Genomic DNA, 11,126 nt, shown 5'->3' on the forward strand with positions numbered 1-11,126 from the left:
ACGTAGACACTTCCCCCACCAGAAGCCATTGCTCGCTACTGATCCCAGCGGCGCGGTGCGATGGTATTCAAATCGACCAACCCCTCTACAACGTCACCGAGGCTCCTCTCGCTATTGGCTGGTGAAGTTTTAAACGCGTTAAACGGTTTCAGCGGGTGAGTGAGGAGGATTGCAGTTACCGTCCGGAAACTTCAGGTAGTTGAGTTTGCAGATGAGCCGTAAAGAAAAGTGGAGCTCCGTTATTTAGAACATTTATTGCATGCCAATATGCGATTGATTTAGATTTTAAAGTAAGCGGAGCAACGAGCATCGGATTACCTTTTTTGAGACTTGGTGGATATCAAAGGTAAGACTATTTTTTTGACAACAAAGACGACACTAGCTTTTGGCTAACGCTACGAGAGTCATTGCAAACATTGCAGAGCGGTTTGAAATAATGTTTACAACTCCGTTTAATTAACGCCAACTAACCGTGTCCGCTTGTACGTTAAATATTATCACAATATTGGCTTCCCATTTAACATAATTTGACTGTTCAGTGTTGCCTGCCCGTTGGTCGCATGTTGCAGTGTTTCATGTTAGCTAAGCTAACGTCAATGTGTTATCTGGGAAACCTTAGCTAGTTTAGTTCACGTCATAAAACGCTTGAGTTTAGGTTGTGTCAAGCTAAGAAGAACGACTAGGGTTGTGTTGTTGTTGACCACATTGTTATTAAATAGCTACAGCTAACAGTACAGCTCATACATAGCAAGGCGTCCGCGAAAAGAGAATACACTGCGCATGCTCCGATGACATTTCCAAAGACAATTTAAAAATTAATCTGTCAATGCACGACTAAAATCAAGCCAAAAAGACAACCAAATAATTGTCTGATACAACTGATTTGCCAAAATCTTGGATATGAGGGCAATTGACAAAACAGACGATGTGATATTACATTACATTTAATTGCCGTTATAATGAAATATATATTAATTCATGTAAAACGTCAATAGTAACATGTTTTGTTATCAATAAACATAAACAATAAACAAGGACCTCCCATTAAAGATGACATGGCCACAGTAGTTTTGGTCATTAATGCACGATGATATGTACATGGACTTTGTTGGCTGGATTTTTCCAGGTTGCAGCTCAGGAGATTAAATAAAAGTGGGTTCAGATATAAAGCCTTTCAAAACATGAACAACCAGTCTGGTCTCTATAGTGATGCTTCAATGACTCATTGTTTACTAGCTGATTACCTGATTTAACAATGCATCTTTCCTGCAGGCATCAACATGAACTCCGTGCAATCATCTGTACGATCCCTCATGCAAATGTTTGATGGCAAAGCGAAAGAATTCACCAATGACATTAATAATGTCCACATGGTTTGGCTTGAGGAGATCCAACAAGAGGCCAACCGCATGTTCTCAAGGTAGGTTTGAATTAGTGAAATAAAAACCCACTAAATAAAGTTTTCGCTTTATTTGTGTCACATGACTCCATCTTCAGGAATCTGATCTTCTTTAAAATCGTCTTTTACGGTTTTACAAGTGAAGCTATTTCTTTATTGCAGAGAATTTAATGCTGAACCAGAATTGATGCCAAAAACTCCATCACAGAAGAAGAATAGTCGGAGAAAGCGTGTGTCCTTGGGGCATCAAGAAGGAAATCAAACCAGACGAAGGTTTGTTACTGTCATTACTGATTTTTAGTGAAGGTAAAAGTTTCACATTTTAAATGTGATGTCATTTTAAAACGTGGGCCTATGTGTCTTACTTTACAGATTTTCAGAGGGAAAACGCAGTAACCTTCGTGGCTCCTCTGTCAAATCACTGAACTTCATAGCTGAAGAAGAGAACATTCAGCCTTCCACCTCTGAAACAAACACCACCACCCAGCCTAAACGCACAGCCCGCACCACCCGCAAAAACAAACAAACGGCGGCAGAGGTGGCAGAGGATGTGAGTGAACACGATGGCAGCTGTAAAACTGAGGAGGTGCAGAACAAGAAGCCGGAGCTGGTCGAGGAGGAGATGGACAAAAATCACACTGTGAACATTGCAGAAGACGATGCCGACTACATATGTAGCACCGCCCAGTCTCCACCTGCGATACCTTCCCCTGAGATTGTGGTCAGTATCTCTGCAACAGACCGGTTGTCTGCTGAGTATTCTAAGAACGTGCTGCCTTCTCCTGGCCGTTCAGCTGCTAAGATTGCAATCGCTGGTGCAGCTCAAAGCTCACGGCGGAGCTCTGTAAGGTGCTCCCTCAAGCTACGTCACTCGCTGGCTGGCCTGCGGCACAGTATGACACAGGAGTCTGTTCGCCGTGCGTCACGCCGCTCCATGCTGAAGCGGAAGGTGACTAACATGCTCAACTCCACATGTAGCAGCAACGTTGATGGTAAGAAATGCCCCATGTTTGGTTAAGAATTACCCCCCGAAAAAACTAAATGAGAAATTCTTCCACACTGATTATTCTGAACATTATATTTGACTTCTTTTTTGTGATTGTAGAGGAACATGTTGTGACCTCTGCAGAGGAAGAGGATAGAGAGGCGTAAGTAATTAACATTTTTATGTGCATAGGTGAATACAATGATGTCTAAATGGCAAAGAAAATCTGTTTGAATTTGAACATCTGTAACAGTGACGGGTAAATTACTGTCACATGACTAGACATGAATTTAATGTTTATTTGTATTTATTCACTGCTATAGCATGCTCGACACTGTAAGTGCAGAGGCGGAGGATAATGCTGCAGCTACAGAGTGGGAAGAAAGTCCAGAGGTATGAATGTCCTTTTATATTTTCAGTGTCAGCCTTAAATTGGATTTTTGTCCTTTGGTTTTTGATTATTCACTATTTTTGTTTATATCAAATCATCCAGATCAACCAGATCAAACATCTGTCTCTGGGGCGAATTACTCGATCTGCGGCTGCAAACGCTGCCACACTGGCCTCCCCATCATTGCGTACCAGAGAACAAACATTAAGCACTCTCAACAAGAAAACAGGTATGGGAACTTGCCATTTTACTAAGTGAGTTTTGTTGATTTAGAGTTGATAGTTCTGGTTGAATTTACCTGGATTGGTATCTAACTGTTTTTTTTTTACCTAAATGTGTGTTTGTGTTTCAGTTGCTGAGAAGCAACGGACTTCCCAGTCAGCCTCCAAGTGAGTGCTATATGTCTGCTGCATTTAACGACTGCCCTGTCGATGTGTGCAACAACATTAAAACACTTATCAACTTGTTAAATCCTTCGTCTTTAAAAATGGCTCTCTGTTTCTCCAGGTTGCGCCAGAGCACCAAACGCAAAGCACCAGATACTGTAGAGGAAAGTCCCACAAAGAGGCTCTCTCCTCCCAAGAAAAGTCAAAGTGTAAGATGAGATGTGCTCAGTTTGAAGGTTAAGAATTGGAAGATATTGGTATATGTACAAATAATGAATGGGTCAAATGGTAATCTTTTGCATTTCTCTTTTGTTATTGATACATAGGCAATGAGACCCAACATGAGATCTTTCTTTCACACTGTGCAGAAGAATCGGTTGCTAATGGAGACTCCAAATTCCCTCGGCCGTACTGCTGTTATCAAGTCCTTCATTAAACACACCACTCCTCTGAAGATTGATGACAAGGTAAGCTACACACAGAACTCTTTGCAAAGCAATAACATTGACATGCAGTGGTATGCTCTCACTGTGGAGCCCACCTGCAACACTTAGGGCAGGCTTAGCTCGACAAAACACATTAGAGTTTAGCAAACAAAGGATCAGGTTCTTTTTATTTTCACCCATAGAATCCATTAAAATGTGTCTGGATTGATGCCAATACAGCTCAACTTACTGTCTAAAGTGCACTGGCTAAAACAGACATGTAGTAACGTAATGAATTGGAAAATAATTGTCTTGTATCTGCATAACTCCATAGAAACTGAATTACAATTTCAGCTCTAAGCATTTCCTAAATTGCTATATTGAAATATTGTGGATGACACAAATGTGGTGCTTATTTGGATGTGCTTTCTCCCCTCCCCAGTTAAGCGTTGGTATCGTGGTAAGTGTAATGTGAAAGAAGTGTTTGTTTGTGGGCATTTTATGGTGTCTAACATCCCATTGTACAACTTGATTGAATGTCTCCTCAATCACTACATACCTTAGATAAGCCCCTTTCACACTTCTGCATTTACATGGAAATGTAAATGGGTCTGTATTGGATCCAAAATGAAGGCTCTGGCATTTTGAAGACAGTTTTGTCTCTAGTGAGAACAGAAGCAGACATTATTGGATAAATCCCTCAAAGTTGAATTTCGTGTAGAACCAGACTATACTGCAGAAATTAGTGTTGCACAGACTACCGGTATGAGAAATGTATCCTAATACCCTGCCGTTAAATACGGTACGACACCCCATTTCATTAGTAACACTGAGTATGACGGTGTTTTTATTAGAGGTGTTCCTATGAGTTGCATCAATGTGCGACAAGCATCTCCTATAATTCGGGAGATATGTAATCCAACACAAAGAACACGTATTATTTCACCGTGTTTCTAGGTAACATGAAATAGAAATTCTATTCAAGGAAAGGCAATTTCCCAGGGTCCATTTGTTGGAAGGGGCTTCTATAGCAAAAAGATATCCCACATACAATAATGCTCCTTCTTTGATATCTTTTGCACCAATAATCCTTCAAACCACCTATAACAGCTTTGGTAACCTCACTGTTTGTTGACTACAACAGTACACATTGAAGTAAAAATCCATCTGAACCAGAAGCTGTGTCACTATTTGGGTTGTTGATAAAATGGCCATGTCTTTGTTATGTGATTTATTGGGTGAGAAGATCACACTGGAATTATGTAATTGTTCCCTTTTTGGCACCTGGATCGTGTTTTACGAGTAATTTGTTCTTGTAATCAGACGGCATTCAACTGCACTTGCTGGTGATGTGCAGAGTGACACGTGGTTTCTTTGCTTTGTCTTTTGTCAGATACACTAATTGTTACATGAGGTACCATAGATATGACAGTAGCTAGGTTTTGCTTGGTGATATAGCACGTTTAAAGAGACGAGATCTATCTTGACTATCACTCCTCCATGGGAGTTGTAGGCTTTAATGATGGCTGTCTTATTTTAACAGTAACTTAGTAGTTTGGACACTAATGATCGCAGGACAGGAAGACCTCTGCAGTCTAGCAGTGTGAGCACAGACTTGATTTAACTAATTTTTCTCTCCAAGACCATAGAAATATAACAGTCTGTCAAGGTGGATTTTTGCTTCATCTGTCGACTCCACTGGTGCGGGGATGTTTTCAACATGCATGAACTCCACCTGCTACTTTAGATTCTTTTGATATTTGCTGACCATTACAATGTGTTGGAATTAGCTGCTTTCTGACAACACCAGTTTCCTAAATCCTTATTTTTCTCTTTTCTCAGACAAAAGAACGTCACAAACTGGAAGCACTTAAGAGGAAGCAGGAGCTGGAGGAGGAAAGAATGAAGAAAATGGACGAGGAGAAGAAAAGGAAACAGGACGAACTCAAAAGGTTAACCTCAACCTCTTTACTAATTCTGACTGAACAGTTTAATCATTTATTCTTCCTGTTTTTATTATGTATTTAATTCTTAAATTGTGTGTACTAGGAAGAGGGATGAGAGGCTAAGAAGAGTGTTTGAGGCCAAAGTAAAAGAAGAGCAGAAGGAAACGGAAAAGAAAAAGAAGATTGAGCAAAAAATGGCCCAGATTGATGAGAAAAATGATAAGGTATGCAACATTTTTGTGTCTCTGAAAACTCGATACCGATTGAACCCTTTGTCTAATCGTTTGTGTGGTGCTTCTTGGCACAGCGTCACGATGAGAAGGCCAAGAAGAAGGTGGCCGCTAAACGCCAAGAGGAGCTGGAGCTGAAGAAGAAGTTGGAAGAAGAGTCTAGAAAGAAGAAACTCCAGCAAGCAGTAAGATAACACTTATTCGTTCGTCATTTCTGTTGCCTTAACTGTGCATAGTTTTGCGCCATATATAAATTCTGTGCCACTGCAAAGAATTGTTGTGCTTTAAAAAAAAATTGATCACAGACTACATGTAGAAGGGCTCCATTTAGCTGCATTTACAACAGTTTTTGGAGGTAGTGCACCTAAATGTTATAACTAAGAGCCACCTGTTATTTAAATGTTTTTCTTAATCCTAGGTAGGTGAACACCGGCAGGGAGGGAGATTTTGTGTGTATGTCAAAGGGTTCCCGGGTTTGCGGTTGAACACGATAGACATCAGTATTAACGCACAATCTGGCTGAATGTGTTGTTGCGTAGTTTGGCCAATGGAGTGCACTCTCACTTAAAATAACCAGACAACCTGATATAGTGTTATAACACACAGAGGACCAAGGCCCCTTCACTGTCACCAAGCACAGTTTTGAGCATCAGACACTTAATTTCTTGCATTCTGGTGACATTTTAGGCTTCAATTTATAGTGAAAATGTCTTTATGTAAAGCAAAAGTGTATCTGTGTTCTTATACAGTGTCAGACATCCGAGAGGTGGTTTGATGTTAATAAATTGACAAATGAGCAAACTATTGAAAAAAAGAAACCTTGAAATCTGCATAATCCAGGAAATAAGTAAATGATAACCATGACCTGCTAATTTATTTATTTTTCAGGTGTGTAATACTAAAAGGCTGTTTAATGGCAATGGTTTGAGATTCCTATGTTGGAAAACAAAAGTTCTAGAAGCTTGAAATGGGTCGTATTGCACTTTTACAACAGTCCCTAACAACGGCGATAGAGACCGGCGCCCTGCTCAGACATTCAGTTCATGTTTCTCCACTCATCTTTGGAAAAACTATGAAACGTCTTCTTAAATGAGCCCTTCAACATTTCCCAAAACTGTGAGAAATCAAGCTTTCGACACGTGCTAAAGAAGATAATAGACTGATGCCAAGAATATTTTTTAATAAAAAAATATTATACATTTATAATGATTTATTTATATCATTATAAATAATTGGATATATCCAATCATTTGAATTCTGGGTTTTTATGCAAATAACTGCTATTGATGACGGTAAAGTAAGTTAAAGGATACCCTTTTGTATTTTTGACGGTGTAATTTAAAAACAATTAAATGTATCTTTTGGGACTGAAAAAAGCTGTCAATTATAGTTCTTAGAAAGGCAATCGGACTCGGCAAAGACAATTGCATTTGGTGCGGTGCATATCTAATTACTCTTTATGAATTTTCTCTGTTGATTCCAAAGTACAATTTCTAATCTAGTCGTGAACCACTTCATATTGCACTCAGGCTTTTTCTTATGTTGTGTGCCTTTTTTAATACTGCAGGAGGAAGAGAAGCGGCAGCAGGAGTGCCTGGCAAAGAAGAAGGCAGAGGAGGAGGAACAACAACGGGCTCGTAAGCTGGCTGAAGCTCGCCGAGCGCTGGAGCAGGAGAGAGAGCAGGAGAGAGAGCGGGAGAGAGAGCGACTCACTGCTGCTGAAAGGTTATCCGTTGTCTTTAATACTCAAAAGTACCATAACAGTTACTTTATAAACTAAGTTACCTGAGTTGTCTTTTCAACCAGCTCAATTTGCAATGAACTGAAAACTGCATTGGTTTGTTTTACTGACTTAATGTCTGTTCAGGGAGCGAGTGGAAAAAGAAAAGGCCATCGCTCTGCAACGGGAACTGGAGAGAGCGGCGAGAGAGAAGGGGAGGAGAGAACTGGAGGAGAAAACCAAAGCGCTTGAGAAAAAAATGGTATGAAATTTTATTTCAGAACCAAATGTTTTCAACACGTCAAACAACAATTGTTTGAGTAGTCCAAAAGAAATAGTTTTTATCGTGAGTGGGCATCAGTCAGGAAATAAACAAGTTTAAAAACGTACATGGTTAGAATGTGAATCGTAGCACAATCTACCTCTTCACTATTTATACAGATGCACAATCATTTCAGATTTGTGGTTGAGTGTTGCTTTCACCTTAGTTGTTTTAGGGAAATTGAACTACATGATGTGTTTATAGCTACAACAACAAATAAACACTCATGAACCTGACCAATAAAACGGGTCTGTTAAACTCTGGTAACAGAAGGTAGATGGTAATGGTCTTTTAAAAGCAATTATGTGTAATAATTGTTATTCTATGGGTCTTGAACGTTTCCTCAATACCTCCAAGGTATCTCTTATCTGCTGTAATGTTGGTTATTACATGTTTTTGTATCCCATTGTGTGTTGTTAGGCGACGTTAGACACCTATTAGTCTCAAATAGCCAGACCTATCTCCAAGGCCCTGTGTCGGCACTAAAGAAATGTCCATCTCCACATATTCTGATTGAGAGGGGGAAATGCTCTGGGATGTTGATTTCTTTAACCCAATTTTCCTGGATGGTAGGAAATAACGGTAGTTGACTAACTGCCATGCCTCCCTAAGACAGTGTGACCATATCCATATTGACCACCATGAAGCACCTCTTAATTGTTAATTGTAAACTCTGGGTTTGTTGTTTTGGGTGCTCAGCTGTGTGGTTGCTCATGTGCTTTTTGTTCCACCAGGAGGAGCAGCAGAGGTTAGCTGCAGAAGAGAAAGCTGCAAAAGAGAGAGAAGATGCTGCTAAAAAGGCTGCTCAAGCAAAGGTACACCAGCAGGGGGAAATTCTACTTTTAGTTTATATCCACCTACACAGTTAAACAGAAGCAAAAGATGACTCAAAGACTTGCATCGATTGTATCCCAGTGTCCTTTTTTGTAGCTAAATGTTCCTCTTGGTTTCTTTTCTTTAAAGAAGGCGGCGACTTGCCTGAATGTGACTGTGGATATCGAGGTAAGAATCTAAACCAGCCACTCTGAAAGTCAGTTTTTGCTTTTGGTAATTCATTAAATATTAAATAGATTAACATGTGGATGTTTATGAATTGAACTTTATTTTTAAGTGTGCCCAACTGGTGCATGTAAGGCAGGGTATGGGTTCGTGTTTGATTGTCATACATTTAATTGCTGTTGAGCAATATCTATGATTTGTTATTCACTGTCCATGTTAATACACATTAAGCATTTACCTGAAAGTTTAAAGGTCTTTGTTTGCTTTTCTTGTAAAGAAACAAGTTAATCTACTTATTGATTTACATTCAGTGTTACTCACCAAAATGCATTGTGTGCATTCTGGAGAACTTACAAACATTTTGGGTGCATTTCCACCCTCATAAATAATTTATAAAGCATTTAAAATCCAGAATTGTTTACATCCATGTTCCCTAGCAGTTAACTTCCCATCTTCGTTGTTCGTTAGATGTGGACAAACAACCGCTCCATGGTGCTACTAGAGGTCTAGAATCCATAGGGGATCTGTAAGCAGCACTAAAAGGCATATTCACCACCTTCTTTATTTTTACAGCGCTCCATTATGACCACTCCTGTTGGAAAAGGTGGTTGCCTCAATAGGACTGTGGATATTGAGGTAATTTTAAACGGCAAATGTATTTAATTAATTTCTGTCTTTAAAACATGATGGACATTGTTTCTCATCACAGCAAAGCCTCAGTATGTACGTTTTATCCTCCTTTGCAGCAATCTCCACAGTCTTACTCCATCACTCCGAAGGGTGGCAACAAACCTCCGTCCAAAAGTGCTGAAGATTATGGGATGGACCAAAACAGTGATGACTCTACTGATGACGAGTCTGCCCCAAGGAAACCTATTCCATCCTGGGCAGAAGGTGGGCGTGACTTAATATAACTGTCATTTATTATCATCAGACCTGACCTGCTGTTGTTTATAAACCAGTTGTTCCAATTCTTCTATTGTGAGTTGGTCCAAATTGATATAATTGTGATTGTTACATGCCTGTCGGCCTATTTTTAGCAGACCTATTCAGGGTTTGTTCTATATCACGGTGTGTTGTTAGAGTCATCTGAAATGACATCATTGTTTTTAAATGTTTCCCCTCCCAGGTAACAATCTGCAGCAGATCATTATGAAGCAGTACTTCAACCCTCCTGATCTGGACTCTTTCTTCGGAACAGTTGAACCACCAAAACTGGAAAACATCTTTTACAAGAGCAAGCCTCGCTATTTTAAACGCACTAGCTCTGCTGTGTGGAACTCTCCTCCCATTGGGAGCAAGTAATGTCTGCACACTGATACAGATATACATCGCTGTATAAACTTTAATCTATCTTTGTTTTATGGTTGTTTCCAATAAAGTAACATGTTTTTTTTCTGGATGTTCCATGTTTAAGGTTTTAGTTGTCATGTTTTTAGGATATATTCTTACTAGTATATAGAATATATTATGGATGTAAGTGAAATCAATGCTGCATTCTTGGACTTGGACTTGAAAATGGGTGTTTATTATAACTCAGTGGGATGAGTGGGAACGTTTTTGCCAGGTGATCAGTAAAAGCTTTCATTTGTGTAATGTGTGTAGCTACCGACTGTAAATTATAATCAAATTCTTATGTTTGGGATTTATTCAGGCACATTAAAAAGGTTGAGCAAGAAAGCTTTTCAGCTTTTGGTTGGATTTGACCTAAGAAACATAAATACATGTGCAGCCAAACATTTCTGTGGCCGGTGTACACTTACACTTTTCAGTTATTTTAGCTGATTGCACATCTGCTAAGTGTAAATTCTCCCTTCCATCAGGTGCCAAAAGCTAGAACTCCTTTTATCCACTCCTTCCTGAGAAGAGGTCACATCAGTCCAAATAAGGTCACCTGTGTGGATGGAGCATGGGTGTGATGGGCCTATTTAAATAAACAAGCAATTTCTTTTAACAAACTGGTGGATATTTTTGACTTGAGCTGTAGCAACAAACCCTGACAGTGAGTCAGCATGCTGTGGCATGGAAAACCGCTTTATAAAGGGTTTAAATCTCATGATACCCAACAGACCATAAAAATGGCTTAATATTTTACTTCTACCTTCAAAAAAATTGACTATTGAAAGCCATGTTATCATGGATATCTCAGAACATTTTAATTTATTTAACAATCCATGATAACGGGGTCGAGTCTGCTGAGGAAGATCTGCTGCTAAGACAGAAAGCTCCGGAACTGCTACTAAATGGAGCTTGTGGTAAGTTTAGTTATCTCAACATTTACTATAATTTGAGATTCCTTTACTGCTTGGTTCCCAACACCACC

General features: G+C 39.5%; 1 protein-coding gene across 3 annotated transcripts; it reads left to right on the forward strand.

Moving 5' to 3' along the window:
- The first annotated feature begins 155 nt into the window (after window positions 1–155).
- Window positions 156–10,205, forward strand: incenp (inner centromere protein). Of its 3 annotated transcripts, none has more exons than XM_084018591.1 (21): window positions 156–346; window positions 1,273–1,420; window positions 1,562–1,672; window positions 1,772–2,391; window positions 2,505–2,547; window positions 2,708–2,777; window positions 2,878–3,004; window positions 3,128–3,164; window positions 3,283–3,370; window positions 3,488–3,628; window positions 4,029–4,046; window positions 5,429–5,538; window positions 5,636–5,756; window positions 5,840–5,947; window positions 7,327–7,487; window positions 7,630–7,744; window positions 8,539–8,619; window positions 8,768–8,806; window positions 9,377–9,439; window positions 9,550–9,697; window positions 9,933–10,205. In XM_084018591.1, the coding sequence occupies exons 2-21, from the start codon at window positions 1,281–1,283 to the stop codon at window positions 10,106–10,108; spliced, it is 2,517 nt and encodes an 838-aa protein (XP_083874717.1). In that variant the 5' UTR covers window positions 156–346; window positions 1,273–1,280; the 3' UTR covers window positions 10,109–10,205. The 3 variants fall into 3 exon arrangements, with proteins under 3 accessions (XP_083874717.1, XP_083874718.1, XP_083874719.1); XM_084018592.1 differs by having other exon boundaries at window positions 7,330–7,487; XM_084018593.1 differs by lacking the exon at window positions 4,029–4,046 and having other exon boundaries at window positions 7,330–7,487.
- The last annotated feature ends 921 nt before the right edge of the window (window positions 10,206–11,126 follow it).

Source organism: Eutrigla gurnardus (genome assembly GCF_963514095.1).
Source record: "Eutrigla gurnardus genome assembly, chromosome: 9".
NCBI lineage: Eukaryota > Metazoa > Chordata > Actinopteri > Perciformes > Triglidae > Eutrigla > Eutrigla gurnardus.